Source organism: Synchiropus splendidus, chromosome 19 (assembly GCF_027744825.2).
Source record: "Synchiropus splendidus isolate RoL2022-P1 chromosome 19, RoL_Sspl_1.0, whole genome shotgun sequence".
NCBI lineage: Eukaryota > Metazoa > Chordata > Actinopteri > Syngnathiformes > Callionymidae > Synchiropus > Synchiropus splendidus.
This window is the reverse complement of record NC_071352.1, coordinates 8,140,001-8,157,934: the sequence shown is the minus strand read 5'-3', so window position 1 is coordinate 8,157,934 and position 17,934 is coordinate 8,140,001. Positions and strand designations below refer to the sequence as shown.

The 17,934-nt window shown below is 42.4% G+C and overlaps 1 protein-coding gene across 5 annotated transcripts in view; it reads right to left on the bottom strand.

The window, feature by feature from the left end:
• Nucleotides 1-17,934, bottom strand: part of sdk2a (sidekick cell adhesion molecule 2a) — a 160,963-nt gene that overhangs the window by 10,244 nt on the left and 132,785 nt on the right. For 2 of the 5 annotated variants that reach the window (XM_053851941.1, XM_053851944.1), the window contains exons 29-43: nucleotides 17,708-17,902; nucleotides 17,224-17,425; nucleotides 17,043-17,146; nucleotides 16,866-16,936; nucleotides 14,977-15,112; nucleotides 14,848-14,904; nucleotides 14,335-14,436; nucleotides 14,005-14,120; nucleotides 13,753-13,939; nucleotides 7,613-7,750; nucleotides 6,884-7,045; nucleotides 5,823-5,948; nucleotides 5,577-5,741; nucleotides 5,366-5,506; nucleotides 882-1,026 (exon numbers count right to left, since the gene is read on the bottom strand). In XM_053851941.1, the coding sequence (XP_053707916.1) occupies nucleotides 882-1,026; nucleotides 5,366-5,506; nucleotides 5,577-5,741; nucleotides 5,823-5,948; nucleotides 6,884-7,045; nucleotides 7,613-7,750; nucleotides 13,753-13,939; nucleotides 14,005-14,120; nucleotides 14,335-14,436; nucleotides 14,848-14,904; nucleotides 14,977-15,112; nucleotides 16,866-16,936; nucleotides 17,043-17,146; nucleotides 17,224-17,425; nucleotides 17,708-17,902 (2,047 nt within the window). Of the gene's footprint in view, nucleotides 1-881; nucleotides 1,027-5,365; nucleotides 5,507-5,576; nucleotides 5,742-5,822; nucleotides 5,949-6,883; nucleotides 7,067-7,612; nucleotides 7,751-13,752; nucleotides 13,940-14,004; nucleotides 14,121-14,334; nucleotides 14,437-14,847; nucleotides 14,905-14,976; nucleotides 15,113-16,865; nucleotides 16,937-17,042; nucleotides 17,147-17,223; nucleotides 17,426-17,707; nucleotides 17,903-17,934 lie in introns of all 5 variants that reach the window. The other 3 variants (XM_053851940.1, XM_053851943.1, XM_053851942.1) reach the window with 2 other exon arrangements.

The window sequence follows — 17,934 nt, the reverse complement described above, 5'->3', positions numbered from 1 at the left end:
GAATAGCTGATCCATCACCCCTGTTGTTTAAACCTTTATTTTTAGGTAACACTGCAGCATTTAAACAAGCCAAGCTGCAAATCTGGTGCCTGATTTAGCTACGACTACAAGCCAACGGCGGACACCTGCAACTTCAACCTGAGCAACATTTGTAAGTGTGTTTCAATGATAGCGATGGAGGAAACGGTTTTCAAGCTACAGCCTCCTAAAATAGTGACATGAAAGTCAAAATATTTCACTGAAAAACTCTGGCACTTATAGGGTTAACTCGGAACATTACATGTGAATACTCCTACTATTCATCACAACAAACGTTCCATTGGAGCACACTTGCTACACTGTACCTTTGACATCTATTATACATAACACATGGGAAACATGTAGTACCGTGAACCATCATGGCTTTTAAATGAAACTCAAAAGAAAGTCTGGCGGCAGCACAGACAGAACAACTCGACAAAGGACAGGGACACGGGGCGGAGTTTAGAAATCCAAGTCAGCAACTCAAGTTGATGAAATATCGAATGTTTTCTTTCTGATGAATCAACGATGCATTCATTATTGTGACACCCAAGGACGTTCACAGATAGCAGCTCAGTCCAAACAGACAAGAGACGAGAAGGAACTTTAGGAGGGCAAAAGGAAACACTTTATCTGGAGCGGCGATGGACAGACAAAGAGCCGCCACAGATGCTCATGAATGCTAATTAACAGCCATTGTGCCGCCGACCCCGCCGGTAAAATGCCGCCGCTGCTGCGTCCAAAGTGAATGGCAGCGACCCGAGTGAAAAGCTCAAGCTCAAGGCTTGTTCTGCAATGCCATGAATGGAAGAAACAACATGTCACGGGTCGATTCTCGGATGGAGCAGGTGTGAACTGACCGCGTGTAGATGCCGTTCTTGCGGCAGAAGGAGTTCTTCACGGAGAGGCGTCTGTTGTTGAGTTCCAGTGACGGGAAGCGTCCTTCGTCCAGACGCACCATCTCCCCGTGGGTCAGAGGCAGCGATGTGCAGTTGGAGTGGGAGCCTGGAAGACAAAACACAACACTCTCAAGGACGAACACCGGGAAACTTTTCACGGTCTGGAGGTTTTAAATCCTCCGCAGTTTAGACTCTTAAAATAACTTCATTAAAAGAGCCATGACTCGGAATACACTTGCTGGTGCGTGTATATAGGACCGTGACGTATGTGGAGCGGCTGTTTTGTTATACAAAATATATGATCAATTCATAATTCATATATATATATATATACATATATATATAGTTTTTTGCTTTTTTAAAATTTCTGTATTTTTTAACAAAAATGTATTGAACTAAAACTTGAACTTTTTTCTTTTAATTTATTATCGTTCCATTTTAATGAAGGTTCAATTTTTTTTCTTTTTATGATAACAAGTCTAATGAATTCCAACTATACATTTTATCTGAATATTCCCAACCTTTAAAAAATATAGTTCTGCATTCTACTTTACTTTAATGAATCATTGAGCCAAATCACATTCAAAAAAATAAGTAAAAAAAAAATGTAAAAACAGTTTTTAACTGTATATTCTTCATATTTTTTTGCTCACAATTTTACTTCTATGGATGATATTTCTATGTTTAATAACAACAACAATAATAATAATAATAATAATAATAATAATAATAATAATAATAATAATAATAATAATTTAATATAGTTTTTCCAACATCGCAAATATTGCAAATTCCTAAAGAGTCACCATCAGCCAGAGAAATATTCCTTGTATATTGTTAATATTTGGCGAATAAAGCTGTGTATAATTCTGATTCCAATTGTGATGACCTCCCACATTTATCTTCATGTTTAACTATGCATGAGGATGAACACTTAATATTTTACTCTGATTTTCTTCATTTTTTTTGATAATTACATGAAGCAAATTTCCTCCAACAACATTCTATTGTCTTAATCTTCATGTAAAAATCCTTGTTTCCCCATCCGCAGCTCAGCCAAACACTGTTGAAGCCAGATATGCTGATTCATTCCTACTTAACAGACTCTGCATTTTCTGTATGCCCTGTCCTCAGCAGGCCGCTGTGAAAACAAACACATGAGGCGCGCTGCAGATTTTAGGCGGCTGGTGAGGGAAGGAGCGCTCTTCACACTCCTGGTCCCGACTGTTTGTTTACTGACCCCGCGACCCTGCCACTGTGCCAAACGCTGACCAAGACAAACAGTCATCGGTGCCAACAGGACTCTCCGCCGCGCTCCGTCTCCCGCCATTGTCCCCACTGGTGAAATGAACAAACAGCCTACAAACCACTGACTAACTTCCCCTATGCTTTTCATAGGAAAAAAAAACAGTGATAAAGAGTTGAGAGGAGCAGAAATGTCAGCCGCGATAATTCACAATGGTGAAAATTGGCTCCTGGATACAGTGGTTGGAGAGCAACTGGTGGTGTAGCTCTCACACTGACTAATGACCGGATCATTAAAGCGCTGCCAAGCCATTTATCCTGCCATTGATCTGCGCCGCAGTTAAACACCAACAATAATATTTATTCATCCGCCTCCTTTAACTTTTCGCCAGCCCTCCACCTCCTCACACCGGCCGCACGACGCCAGGCAACCTCCTTCATCTGTCCAATGGCGTAAGCTTCCGCACAGATTTCTTGCCTAGTATGAAAATACGTGCAATAGTCTCAAAAAAAAAAAAAAAAAAAAAAAAAAAAAAAAAAGTGCATTGGAGCCAAAGACACTGTTTGCGCTTTAAGACAGCAGATAGAACAAGTGTCCGAGGGAGAGGTGGGGAGGAGATAAATCTCTTTATTTAATCCTGGGTTTTCTGGCTCACTGCGCAGTAGGATGAAGGATCGCTGAGATAAACATGACAAAGTCCTATTTTTTGACAGAACTCTTTGAGAGAAAAAAATCAATTTCTACACAGAACAACAACTTCTCTCTGAGAAGGTAGTACTGACCAAGCATCGGAAGTTTCACAGTTTAGAGGTCAAACCAACGGCCGGTCCATTTTCACATGGGTGCCTCACATGCAGCTATCTGACACCATTCAGCATGTTTTTCTTGTTTAATGTTCCTCTCCGTGTTTCTTGTCTCATCTCATCATTGCCCTTTATGTCGTCCTTCCTTCATCTACTCATGTTTGCCTTTATTTTGCTGACTTCCTTCCTGTCTTTCCCTCACTTCATTTCATTTTTCTCGATTCAGTGCTTTCATTCATCTGTTAGTCTCTACTAGTTTCATTCCCCACTCCTGTTTTTTATCTTCATTCTCTCTTCTTTCTCCATTTCTTTGTCTTGTCTTCGTCATTTTAACATTTATTAATACCATTTTTTTTCAAACATTCAGCATCCTTTCTTCCTTCCTCCCATGCTGTCTTCCTTCCTAGTTCCCTCCTTCCTTCCTGTCTCTTTATGTTATCATCTTTAATTTGTCTTCCTTCCTGTCTCTTTATTTTTATCATCTTTAGTTTCGCTTCCTTCCTTTCTTCCTTCCTGTCTCTTTATTTTATCCTCTTTAATTGTCCTTCCTCCTTTTCTTCTTTCCTTCCATCCTTCCCTCAAGTCTCTTTAGTTTTATCATCTTTAATTTCTCTTCCTTCCTGTCACTTTAGTTTTACCATCTTTAATTTCTCTTCCTTCCTTTCTTCCTTCCTGTCACTTTAGTTTTACCATCTTTAATTTCTCTTCCTTTCTTCCTTCCTTCCTGTCACTTTATTTTTATCATCTTTAATTTCTCTTCCTTCCTTCCTTCCTTCCTGTCACTTTATTTTTATCATCTTTAATTTCTCTTCCTTCCTTCCTTCATGTCACTTTATTTTTATCATCTTTAATTTCTCTTCCTTCCTTCCTTCCTTCCTGTCACTTTATTTTATCATCTTTAATTTCTCTTTCTTCCTTCCTTTCATCCTTCCCTCCAGTCTCTTTAGTTTTACCATCTTTAATTTCCCTTCCTTCCTTTCTTCTTTCCTTTCATCCTTCATTCCTGTCACTTTATTTTTATCCTCTTTAATTTCCCTTCCTTCCTTTCTTCTTTCCTTTCATCCTTCCTTCCTGCCACTTTATTTTTATCCTCTTTAATTTCTCTTCCTTCCTTCCTGTCTATTTTTATCCTCTTTAATTTCCCTTCCTTCTTATCTTCTTTCCTTCCATCCCTCCTTCCAGTCTCTGTAGTTTTACCATCTTTAATTTCCCTTCCTTCCTTTCTTCTTTCTTTTCATCCTGTCTCTTTATTTTTATCATCTATAATTTTCCTTCCTTCTTTTCCTCCTTCCTTTCTTCTTTCATTCCTTCCTTTATCCCTTTCTTCCTTCCTACATCCCTCCTTCCTATCCCTCCTTTATTATCATCAGCTTTCATTTTTCCTCCTCTTGTTCCTTTCTTACCAGCTCCCGTCTGTCCATATTTTCATCTTTAATTTACTTCCTTCCTTTCTATTTACCTTCCTCCCATCCCATCATTTTCCCTTCCTAGTTCCACTCTTCCTTCCTGTCTCTTGATTTTCATTATCTTTAGTTTTTCTTCCTTCCGTCCTTCCTTATTTCCCACCTTCCTCCCTCCTTCCTTCCTCCTATCCTTCCTTCCTTCTCTCCTGTCTTATCTTGATATTCATTTTTCTTTCTTCCTTCATTCCTTCCAACCGTTGTTTTTCATTTCTTTCTCTTTCTCTTTCCATTGTTTTTTTTTTTTATCTCTTTATTTGCACCTCTGCATTTTTTCTTTTATACTCCCTTTACAACTGAATCTACTCTCTTGTTGGAGTCTACTATAAATGACCGTAGGAAGATCCAACCTTCTCTTGGACCAGTCGTGATGGTTGCCTCAGTAGCTTATTTTCTTAAGTGTCATGTAAAACCTGGCATGTAGCTTGGTTTTTGTGCAACACCGTGTTTCAGCACTTGTAAACTAAATGCCACCCCCAGACTCAGTCAAAGGAAAGCAATCACTAAATGGAACCACACTGAAAAATGATGCTGCGCCTCTGTACACAACAAATCTATCAATATTTCAACAGAAATTCTGGTGATATTAACCCTTACTGGAGTTTTAAAAATGCATTAATGCCTTTTTTTAAAGAGCAACCTCATGTCCTGTCACGCTGTCCTTGATGGTGGAGGCTTATATTCATGCTAATCCTCAGTTACACACACAGAAGACAGAAATGCTCTGAAGCTCCATACTGAGCCCATTTACTATGCAAACTCCGGGTACAACAGCAAGTTTATTCAGGGCCTAAAGGCACGAAAGCGCACCAAAATACAGCTGCGTCATTTGGACAGGGGGCTTATTGCCGACCACAGGAGGTCACTAGATTGTATAAACAGCACCCCTGAGGAGGGAAAACAAAAGCAGAGGCAGTGAGTAGAATTGCTTCCTACCTGAGTCTGCTTTTTTGGTGTATTTTTTACTCTGACCTCGGATGATGAGGATAAAAACCAGGAGCAGGATGAAGATGAGACCCACGAGGGCGATCACCACCAGGAACCACCATTCTTCGTAAAAGGGCGACACTTTCTGGGCTGCACACAGAGAGAGAGCGGTCCGTGAGCACCTGAACAAACAAGACGTGGATGGCTTCTGAAGGTGAACCTGAGATGGAGGGCGAGGGGGCGCTGGGAGAGCCGTAGCCATAGTCGTTGACCGCAATTACTCGGAAATCGTAGGTGACCCCTTCTCGCAGCATGTCGAGGTTGAGCGTATAGGATGTCACTTCTTTCGGGATGTCTTTGATGAGGATGTCCCACAGGCCTTCATCTGCGTGATGACATCACAGCGTTGGTGGAATATGGCCGACGGACGTGACGCGGCTTCAGAAACGAAGAGTGGCGGTCTCACCTGACGGTCTGGCTTCGATGACATATCTGGTGATGGGTGCGCGGCCCTGGTCACCGCTGGTCCAGTGCAGCGTTAGAGCACCGCCATAGCGAGAGATGAAGGGCTCTCCAGGTGGGCCTGGGGCTCCTGCAGATGGAGGGAAATAGTTCCTTAAAATGGACCCACCCAAACGTTTTTAAAAAGTTTGTTTTGAACTGGTTTGTCGGAAAGGCTTTTTCACTTGTGACTTCTTCCTTTCTTTTCCTTCCATCGATATTTCTCCCTTTTCTTTCTTTTTTCCTCTCTTTATCTCTTCATGTAACATCTTCTCGTTCTCTTTTCCACCTCCCTTCCATTCCTTCCTTCCCATCCTCCTTTTTCCTTTATTCCTCTTTATGACTCGCTTCCTCCATCCCTTGATCCTTCCATCTAAATCTATATTTGTTTCCTCTTTGTTCTTTGTTTTATTTCTGTCTTTTCTCTTTCTGTTTCCTTTCACTCTTCCTTTTCTCCATTCACTCCTTTATTCATTCATCTACATTCTTTTCTCCTCTCTTCCTTTTCCCCTCCATCGGTGAGTCTTCAGTGGTCTCTCATCCTTCCTTCCTTCTTCATTTCTTCCTCCTATCTTCTTCCTTTTTTCAGTGTCTCTTCCATTTGACTCTCTTCACTTCATCATCACTTTATATCTGTTTCATTATCTTAACTTACTCCTCCTTCCTTTTTGCTTTCCCACTTTTCCCTTCTCATTTTGAATGTCTCTTGCATCTTCTTTCCTTTCTTCATCTCATTTTGAAATCACACTTTTTTCTTCCTTCTTTTCATCATCATTCCATTCATTTCTCTCTCAACCTTTTTTCCATTGTTTCTTTCCTTCCTTCATTCCTTTAAACCTTCATTTTCTTTTCTGTTCTTATATTTTTTCAGTGTACTCTCTTTCCCATACCCCCCCTTTATTCTATCTTCTTTCCTCCTTATGTCTTTGCTTTGATCTTCCTTTCATCCTCAGTTATGGCCTACAATGTGATCCTGGAAGGATCCAGCATGAGTCGCTCTAAACCAAGAACACAGGAATGTCCAACCTTCTCCAGGACCAGTGGTGATGTTAGCCTCCACCTCGGGCCCGTACGTGAGGGTTCTGGCCCGAATGCGGAAATTATAGGTGACGCCGTCCGCCAAGTCTTTGATCTTCATCCACAAGGGGGCGCTGCCTTTCACATCTACTGTCACTATCTTACTGACACCTGGAGTGCGAGGAGAGGAGTCTGTGAAGAAAACACTAAGACTAGAGATGCAGCTCCTGCAAGCGACACACAGCAAGCTTTGCAAAGTCGAACAGATGGAGACAAAGACGGCGATAACAAGACCGACTCACTTTGTAGAATCTAGTCACAGAAACACACAGGAGGCTTTTTTTTATTATATGCCAATTGATTTTCTTAGTCTCCGCTGCTCTTTTTGGGTCCATTAATGGGCTGCGGAGGAACTCCAGCAGCCTCGGCTCAGAGCGGCACCTCTGCTCCCATTTACCTAACAATGTGATCCAGGCAATCACACTTAGCCGGCTATTAGTTTCTCCGAGAAAGAGCGAGCTGTGCAAAGACTTAGCAGGATTTTCGAACTTCATTTATCAGAGCAAGGGTCACGGTGAATCTAAAATTGCCCGAGCTATTCACATCTGGAAGGGATTTTATCTGAAGACGGAGCAGCAGGAGTGAAGAGCAAGATGGTAACCAAGCTAGCGGTTGTAAATCCCAGGAAACCAGGTGAGGAATGTGGGGAGTTAATAGGCTTCGGGCGGAGGTTCTCACCATCGACGGGAGTGCAGGGCTCATAAACCAGGCGGTATCCCTCGATGATGCCGTTGGCTTGCTTGGGCTCTCCCCAGGACACGTTGACTGAAGTCGTGGTCAGCTCGCTGAAGTGGATGAAGCTGGGAGCACTGGGAGCTGCCAGGAGAAAATGGATCGCTCACTTTTCACACATATCACTCAGTGGAGCAACAGACGTCTTCCTCATGCTGCGCTTCTCATGGAAAATCCAACAATATTTTCTGAATATCAATCTGCTCTCTAGTTATAAGATGCATGTGAGACGATCCAAGCATCAAATAAGGTCCTAATACGAGCAAAATATCATATTAATTTACGACAGCACGAGAGGGACTGAGGCACAACCGCAACTTAATAATGCTTTATTTTTTCCCAAACTGCAAAAATAATGGAGAATTAATCACAAAATTAGCTTAAACAAGGACCACTACATTACAATAAAACTCATATTTTCCATTTTCTGAACTCCACCTAAGCCAATAAATTCCTTTCGGAACATAGGCCATTGATGGATTGTTTCCACCTCCAAAGGAGAATATGGAATATGGATATCGATGATCCAGTTGAGAACTAAGTCACATTTTTATTTTACTCTGACATGTTTTTAGGAGACTTTGTTTGCAGGGAATATTTTCAGTGCACCAATTTCAGGTGAACACATTGTACAATGTAACATCTCAACCGAAACATCCATGATGAATGAGGCTATAGTATTTTCCAAATAATGCATTTTCGCTAGTCCGGTGACTTGTATATGCTCAGGTGCGAGTTGTATTTATTAAAATATATAAACCCCCATCCTTCTCCAGTACGTGCTGGACGTGAGAGTGAGTGAAGATGAGTGATCTTTATTCACTTTGCAGGTATTTTTCTGGTCATTAGTGCAATATATGTGGAAAAATCCACCCCTCTTTTTACTTGTTTCTCTGTCGACTTGGTTCTTGAATTCATGCCACGTCAAGCTCAAGTCAGTGCTATCATTTCATACAGCAGATTCTGTCGAATAAATTTCCCCTGAAAATGCAGCTTATACATGTTTTTCAATTTTCATAATACATTTTTTGACTGGTACAACTTTGAGTCACATATATGGAAAAATGAAATTGTGGAGAAATATCTCGATTTACCGATCATTCTACGTTCCCACCCTCAACTATGGTCATGAGCTTTGGGTCATGACCGAAAGCATGAGGTCGCAGATACAAGCGGCTGAGATGAGTTTCCTCCGCAGGGTGGCTGGACGCACCCTTAGAGACAGGGTGAGGAGTTTGGTCATCCGGGAGGAGCTCGGGGTGGAGCCGCTGCTCCTCCACATCGAGAGGAACCAGTTGAGGTGGCTCGGGCATCTGATCCGGATGCCCCCTGGACGCCTCCCTGGGGAGGTGTTCCGGGCATGTCCTACTGAGAGGAGACCCCGGGGAAGACCCAGGACTCGCTGGAGAGATTATGTCTCCGGTCTGGCCTGGGAACGCCTCGGGATCCCCCGGGAAGAGCTGGAGGAGGTTTGTGTGGATCGAGAAGTTTGGGCTTCCTTGCTCTGAATGCTGCCTCTGCGACCCGACTCCGGATAAGCGGCAGAAGAAGGTGAAGGTGAAATTGTGGACAAATATTTAGGATTTAGGAATTTTGACCAGTGAATGCTTCCATCCTGATTTTGGCATTTTTATTTTTTGGAGATTCGCTGTTGCTTTCAGCGGGAAATCATCCAGCCTTTTACGGACATTCCTGAGGCTGGGAAGATTTCCACTCCAATTCCTAAAACCCTAGATTCTTGTGGTGACATTGATTCAAGATCAATATCACGGTATGTCTAAAAATACACTTTCGGTCTGGACGTTGCGGTTCCTGGTGATACCACGTTCTCCTCGGGCTCGGTAATCAAGACTGACATGTTGAAACTCCACGAACGTCAACAGCCGCCAGAGCTCGTGTGAATCAAGCCGAAAGTCGACACGGCCGTGTAATAATCACTCTTTGACCTTGAACAAGAGCTGTGAGAATTCCGCCTGCTGACCCAAAACAGATCCCACCGTGAGTTGGGATTTAGCCACAGTTTCTGCATAAAATTCCAAAAAGCTTATGTTGGCTGTGCTCCGACTGCCCTGCGCTGCACTGAGCCAAAAAAATGTTGCCTGAGTTTTTTTAGTTCTCAGCACTTTGTGGCCTTCACCGGCGTTGCAGCTTTCAAGAGAGGGTGCGGGGGAGCGGCGCGAGAGGGGGAAGTTTGTACTGTAAACCGTATTTGTGCTGAAGGCACAGAGGAGGGAGTGAGCAAACACAGACGTCTTTGTGTGGCGGAGCCTCATCTATATGTGTCCCGGCGCACTCGGCTCTTATTAGGCCCCGACATGCACCGAGAGGAGCCGCTTCACTGACACACTTTTCTGTATTGATGAACAACAGGAAGTGGCTTTATGGGATTTGCCCGGTCAGGTTAAGTGAATCCAGAGAATAGCTGAGTTGACATTTCATACAGTAGGAGACTCGCAACCATCCGCCGTGTCTGGGTTGCACAATCACTGGCGGTAAATCTGCCAGCAGCACGAGAAACTTTCAAGACGACTTAACTTTCTCGGTTGTAATATGTCAGTCTTAATATGACAGCTGAGTCACGAAGACAAGGACAGAGTCCTGCCTCAACTCTGGTGGGGGTGAGGGAAATGGGGAGGGGACAAACCATTGTCCATCCTTCCTTCCGAGCTTGTCACTCCTTCGTCCTTTACTCCTTTAGTTCTCTCTTCCTCCCATCATCTCTTTCTCGAAACCCTACCTCTCTTCCTCCATGACAATCTTCCATTCCTCTCCTTAGTTTGCTCATGTTCTTTCCTCCCTTCCTTTCTCTGGCTCTCATTCTTCTCTAGACCTTCATTCATTCATCCTATTTACTTCTCCTCTCATCTTTCCTCCATTCTCTCTTCCTCTGCCTTTAGTCACTTTCTTCCTTCCTTCTTCTGCTGATCTCTTCCCACCATCATCTCTAGATTTCTCTCTTCTCTCATCCAAACCCCCTTTATTTCTCTCTCTCCTCCCTTTTCCTCCATTTCTCTAGAAATATTTTTTTCCTTTCTTCACTTCCTCTCCCTCTTTCTTAAGTCGCTTCCTTCACGTCCTCATTCTTCCTCTCTTCATTTCTTTCTTGCATCCTTCATCTTCATATAAATTCCTATCTTCTCACCAAAAAAATCTACATTATTTCTCTTTTTTTCTCCTTTTTATTTTGCTGACTTCCTTGTGTCTTTCCTCTCCTTCCTCTCTTCATTTCTTCTTCCATCTATCTATTAATCTAATCTATTAATATTCCCTCCCATTGTCTTCATTTACTTTAGTCCTTCATTCCTCCATTTTTTCTCTTGCTTCTTTTCGTCTTTTTTTCAATTCTCTTATTGTGAATGTCCTTTAAACTGAGTTGTCTCTTCCTTCCTTCTCCACAGGCTCAGATCATGGGGAGAACCCTGACGTCTATGCATCAACTAACATCTGTGTACAGAGTGGGAGGAAACAGGAGTGCTTAAGGGAAAACCACGCCCTACACAGAGGCCCCAGCAATCAAACTGGCGACTCCTTTAGTTCTCTCTTCCTCCCATCATCTCTCTCTAGAAACCCTACCTCTCTTCCTCCATGACAATCCTCCATTCCTCTCCTTAGTCTGCTCATGTTCTTTCCTCCCTTCCTTTCTCTCGCTCTTATTCTTCTCCAGTCCTTTATTCATTCATCCTATTTATTTCTCCTCTCATCTTTCCTCCATTTTCTCTTCCACTGCCTTTAGTCACTTCCTTCCTTCCTCCTTCTGCTGATCTCTTCCCACCATCATCTCTAGATTTCTCTCTTCTCTCATCCAAACCCCCTTTATTTCTCTCCCTTCCTCCCCTTTCCTCCCTTTCCTTTGCAGATTTATAGAAAGATTTCTTCTTTCCTCATTTCCTCTCCCTCTTTCTTTAGTCGCATCCTTCACGTCCTCATTCTTCCTCTGTTCATTTCTTTCTTGCATCCTTTATCTTCATATAAATTCCTCTGTTCGCCTTCTCACCAAAGTTTACCCAAGTGCAAGCCACTCCCCAACAGCTCTGCCAGGCTCAGCAGCAGCATGAGTTCCGTGAAATCCTTCATGATCATCATGTGAATGCATCGCTGATCTTCAGATCACAGTTGTGCACAAACACTTTTCCCCTTAAATCAAATGTAAGAAAATTCAGGACAGTTTACGGCTCATTTGACTTCAAAACAAACCCTCTCCGTCCATGCTGTCATTTCAAATCGACCCAGTCAAGAATAAATCTGCCTTAATTTCCAAAACCCTCACTTTCCGATGCGATTATTCACTTGCCCCCTTTTTTACATTTTTATTAAATAATCAAATCCATGCGAGGCAATTTCCCGCAGTTATTTTATTTGCGCCTCCCTCGCTGATTTATTCATAGTCTTGCGAAGTGTCTCCGTGAGTTTACGTCAGTGTTTATTCAGAATCAATTTGGGTTGCATTATCGGGCATGAATTGTGATTTAAAAGAAAAAGTAAAATAAAAAAAAAAGGCTGTAATGTATTGGAAAGCACTCAGGTTCCATTTTTGCGGCAACTGTTTCAAATGACTGGAGGAGAGTGGTGAGATGCACTCAAGCTGCGCGGGATGTTCAATGAGATCCAGCAGCCACATTAAGACTCAAATGGCCTTTGAAATATCACTGGACAGACATGTTACCTATGAAATACATAGTCCATACTTAATAAAATATGCTCTGTCCGTAGCTGCTTGGCTACCTGCCAGATTACAGAGATTATTTTCTGTGTGGGACAAGCGATTCGAGTGAAACTAAAGAGCAAGATGAATGAGTTTTCAGCCCTTGAATTCTCCAGAGAAAAGCCTCCATCACCACTTAAAATCTGTTGATACCAAAAAGCAGCTCCTGCCTGGTGTTCCATCTTAATTATTGGCACCTTTTTTTTTTTTTTTCCATCAGGTCCTAGCTTTTATAAGGTGATGCCAGTCGTCAGATTGAGCTGACAGAAAGGCCCCGCCTCTGCTGTCTTTAGATTAATGTGGCTTGGCTGCAGATGACCTTGTTGGCTGCACAACTTTATCTTCCTTCGACCATTTCGGTTCTGATCACTGCGCACCTCACATGAGCCGCAGCGTGGGTGGAATAGACACCACGGCTGCGACTTCGCAGTGACAACTACACACCTGTGTAGACGACAGAGTGTATGAACCCGAACTGAGGCCCATACAGTGCGATTACGACCACATTAATACAAAACTTTAGAATGTAACCACATGCTTTTTCAATAAATCCATAGATTTTAGGGCAGAGAGTGCCATCTAGTGGGCCACTGTTTCGTGAAGCCTCATGAGCCCATCGCTCATTTTAAGCATCAATCTCTTAACATAAACTACATTGTTTACAGTAACCCAATTTGGGGGACAATGATAAACATTTTTCCATTTATTTACGTGTATTTATTTGATCAATATTAAAGTATAAAAAGATGTCATATTAAATTTCCCACAAAAAATATAAAAGTACATAATATATAGTACAATGTGGTTTAAATATGGAAAATAAATATATAAAACTATGAATTGATACAATGACATACAGTATACTATAGAATAATGACAAACTATTAATATAAAAAATGTATTTCACAAATGATCTAATGAAAATAAAATGATTTCATGAGTTCCTTGGAGCTTGACCATTATCATTCAAACTGAATGAGTTACAAAATACTTATATAAACAATATGAAGAAAATTACTTTGTCATTGAACAAAAAATTATTGAAATCATTTTGAAAAACATCATGTGGTAAATATCTTAAATAATATATTAACAATTCAATAATACAGTAATGTTAAAAACGTTTTTTTTTTAACTATTTATTTTTCCTGACATGGAAAATGTAATATAACTGACCAAAATTGCCCTCCCAATTCAATAAAAAATGAAAAAAAAAAATCAAATAAATATGAGACCTGTTATGGATAGGCAGCAGCTTCAAAATACTCAACCCAATAATAATAACAATTAAACACTGAAAGACGATGATGCTTTGTTAAGGGAAGCATGGACCCCCTTGGTCACTTGGACAAGAACACAAGCTGCCTGGATTTGCTCCCGTTACCTGCTTGCTGAGTGCGCCCTCTGGTGGGCAGGGATCGGGGTCCGTCCCCAGCAGCATTGAAGGCAGCCACGCTGATCATGTAGGTGGTGTAACCGGTGAGGTTTTTCAGCTTCACCCCCAGCTCCGGCAGGAAGAGCGTCCGCAGTCGCTCGGTCTCATTCTGCAGCTGAAATTCCCAGAAATAGATCTGCGGACCGAAGAGGAGAGCGCGTGAGGCGGGGCTCTTTTGGGACCGCAATGTTGAGTGGAAACCTTGTAGCCTTGGATGTCTCCATTCTGCGCGTCCAGAGGTGGAGGATCCCACGTGACGTCCAGCTGCGTCGCCGTGGAGGACTGAACCGCCACATTCTGAGGTGGAGCCGTTGGCACTGAACAGACCAGAACATTATGACCACCTCATGACCACAGCTGTCGGGCATCTTGCATGTTACGATCACGGAAAAGTGGTCAGTAAATAGTTCACTGAAATCCCCACTCTGGAACTTGGATCACTGCGATGAACACAACTATGAACACGACAATTTCACTCGCAATTCCTCGAAACACCAATTAAAAAGAAGATAATTGGAGCAAGGAACCCACCTGCTTCTCCCACAAACACTTCCTGTGGTGCACTACTGGGACCTTCTCCCACCGCATTGTACACACTGAGCCGGATCTCATAGCGCTTGTGTTTACTCAGGTCTGCACAGGAGAGGAAATCAACAACATCATTATAACAGAAGATTAAAGATAAAAGGCGCCCCCCGCCCAAAAAAAGGATTTTCCTCAAGAGAGACACTGTGGTGCCCGGTGGCAAGGCAACATCACAAACTAAACAAAATGGCAGTGGGCTGGAATTATAGCAGATGGATGAAAGGATGAGTTTTTTTGTGCTTCGAAGATTTGTCCGTGATTAAAACTAGGAGAAGTAACGACAGGACAGCTTGGGAAGATTAAAGAGATGTACACACATGGTATCAGAGAGCTGTGGCCCCTCTGAGGATAGCAATGTGTGGGAAGCTGGAATCATTGTATTTCTTTCTTTTTTTTGGAAACCGCGGTTGCAAATGGGCGAAGAGATTAAGAGGAAATATAGGAGATTTTCAAACTTACTGTCCAGTTCATATTGGGTGAGTGAGGACTCGCTCAAGTTCCTGACGCTGTACGGAGCTGGTGGACAGATGAAGAGGAAGTTTGGGTGGGTAACATCCATTCTGGGGAGTGTGCAGGAAGTCGACTCACCTGTGAGGTCCGCCCAGTTGTTGGAGGGACTGTTCACTGTGCGGACGCTGAAACTGCGAACGCGGTCGTAGTTCAACTCCCGGTATCGGACCCGGAACCCTAGCAGGACACCATTGATGTGCTCTTCAGACGGAGGCTGAAAAACAGAACTTACTTTATCATATTGCTATGTCAACGTTTGTATTTGTTGGGGGGAAATGGTTTTAAGTAGTTTTGGGCTGATGAGGCTTCATGAAACATTATTTGCAGAGCCCACTAGATGGCAGTGTCTGCTCTAAGATGGGCTGATGAGGCTTTACGAACTAGTGTCTCCACCTTCAGAACTCAGTAGGTGGCACTGTTTTTAAAATAAAGCTGTCATTGGAACAGTTAAAAATCCATAGATTTTAGGGCAGAGAGTGCCATGTAGTGGGCTCTGAAAATGAGGCCACTGTTTCGTGAAGCCTCATGAGCACATTACTAGTTATAACCATCAATCTCTTTGAATTTCTTAACATAAACTACATTGTTTACAGTAACCCAATTTGGGGGACAATGATAAACATTTTTCCATTTATTTACGTGTATTTATTTTATCAATATTAAAGTATAAAAATATGTCATATCAAATTTCCCATCAAAAAATATAGAAGTACATAATATATGTTTAAATATGGAAAATAAATATATAAAACTATGAATTGATACAGTGATAGTATATCATATAGTATGTTATAGAATATTGACAAACAACCATTAAAATAAAATGTGTTTCATAAATAAAACTAATAATGAAAATGTTACAAAATAATGCTGATCTAATAAAAAATAAAATCAATTTCATCGATTTGTTTTCATTTGTGTACATCTTGGTTGGGCCGTGAGTGCCTCCTTGAGGGCCGCTAAAAGTTGTTTTGTTTTCCACCTTTGTTTTTACACACTTTTAATACTAACATTGGCCACATACGGTGGCAGTAATGTGTCACTGAATTGACTTGACACCTGCAAATCTCTACACAGTAAACAACAATGGAGTTCAGGACAGTTTACGGCTCATTTGACTAAGTTCTAAATTCTTGAAAAGAAAAAAATGATAAAGAAAGTGATGTCATCCCTTCAACAGTAAAAACTGTTCATGAAAGCACCTGTCGAAGCAGTTTTGAAAATTATTTTTTATGATGATACTTTCATTTAATCTTAACTTACATCTTCTTTGGAGTTTAAATAAAATATATTCTTTTTATTTCATGACATGGTTTTATCATATTTATTTTATTCAGTTTTTCAAATTTTCTCAGCAGTTTGCTTGAGGTGTATTTTTTTTCTTTAGTAAATTTAATGAATAATTCACACCTGGATCTGCTTCTGGTTTCAATGACAAATATCTTTACAATGATCACATGGTTTCATGTCATTTCACAAGCAGATTAAATATGGTTATTGATCACAAATGAAATCAAGAGTAATGAGTCAGTTCTATTGAATGGGCCCATTTGTTCTGGGAAAGATGAGATCAAAAAGGTTGAGAAATAATAGTTACTGAACGTAACTTCAGTTCTATGAATACGTGCGGAGCCCTCTAACGGGCTTCGCTATTGGTTTAACCACTCCGAGGCTCCGCCTCGCACCTGAGAACTGATTGGCTTAACTCTCCACCCAGGAAGGCTCCACCTCTCCCCATAAATCCCCCTGTTCATCACCATTCGTCTCCTTTTGGAAACCCCAGGTTTCAGTGTCTCCTTTGTTATACATCTGATGGTGTATTCATTCTCATGTACTATCTGTTCACTTTCAGAGAAGCTCTGTGGAAAAGCATATTCATCTGGAGTGCGGGAGGGAAGGCTGGATGTAAGCCTGTATTAATACAGAAGATTTTGATTCATGTATGATCCCAGCGGTCGTGTTCGTACCTGCCAGCGGACCAGCACAGATGTAGTAGTGTGCGGTGTCACAGAGAGAATTGTCGGGGCTTTGTCCGGAGCTGGAAATGAACACAAGACTCGCCACATAAACAACGCTTCAGGGGACACTGACACACTTTGAAACGGTTCGATTCCTGACCTAAATCTGTTTGTACAACTTCTTACCGTCCTGCAGAGTCGTGATGGCTTCACTCTGCTGACTGTACTCGCTGTCGCCGATGTCATTAGTGGCTTTCACGCGGAACTGGTAGGAAGTAAAGGGCTTTAATCTGCACAAACAGAACAGAACAAAGAGCGTGAGTCATGGAGACTGTCGGACGCGATGAGCTCTGAATTCATTCTTTACCTGTCCACTGTGTAGGAGTGTGTTTCGTGGCGGACGGACGCGGAGTGGACGGTCCAGTTGCTGTCTGGGAGCTCTCGGTACTGGACCGTGTAGTAACGCACGGGCGACAGGCCGTCGCTGCCTGGTTCCCATGACAACAGCACTCGCCGAGCCTGGACTTCCTCTTGAGGCACCACGGGGCGACTGGTGGGCTGCGGTCGCGCTGCAGGAGTCATCACCACAGAGATTACAGATTAAGCTTCACAATTCCAAATATGGAGACGTAAGGGATTATATCCTTCCTGAAGTGGAATTTTAAACTTATATTTACGGGGGCAGCAAAAATCATTTCATACATGACTGACCCACCGAAATGCAGCCTGGTACAGCAACACATCATTTTAAAATTAGGCGACGTTTCATAATCTCTCAGCTCCGGGGCTTTAAAAACTTTGGCTCAACATGCCTGCGGCTGTGAAACACGAGGATGTAAGAGACGCCGCACCTCGCTTTTCTGTGGTGACGACCAGCGCCTCGGCCGCTTCCCCCCACCCCTTCCTCGTCTGAGCCGTGAGGCGGAAGACATAAACCGTCTCTGGCTTCAGTCCGGTTGCCGTGTACTGGCGAGCGCTGGGGCTCAGCACGTCAACGGTGGCGGCGTTGCCGGTCGACGAGTTCTTCCTGAACGTGATCTGATAGGCTGGAAAGAAGGACATCGCAGTGGAGTCACGG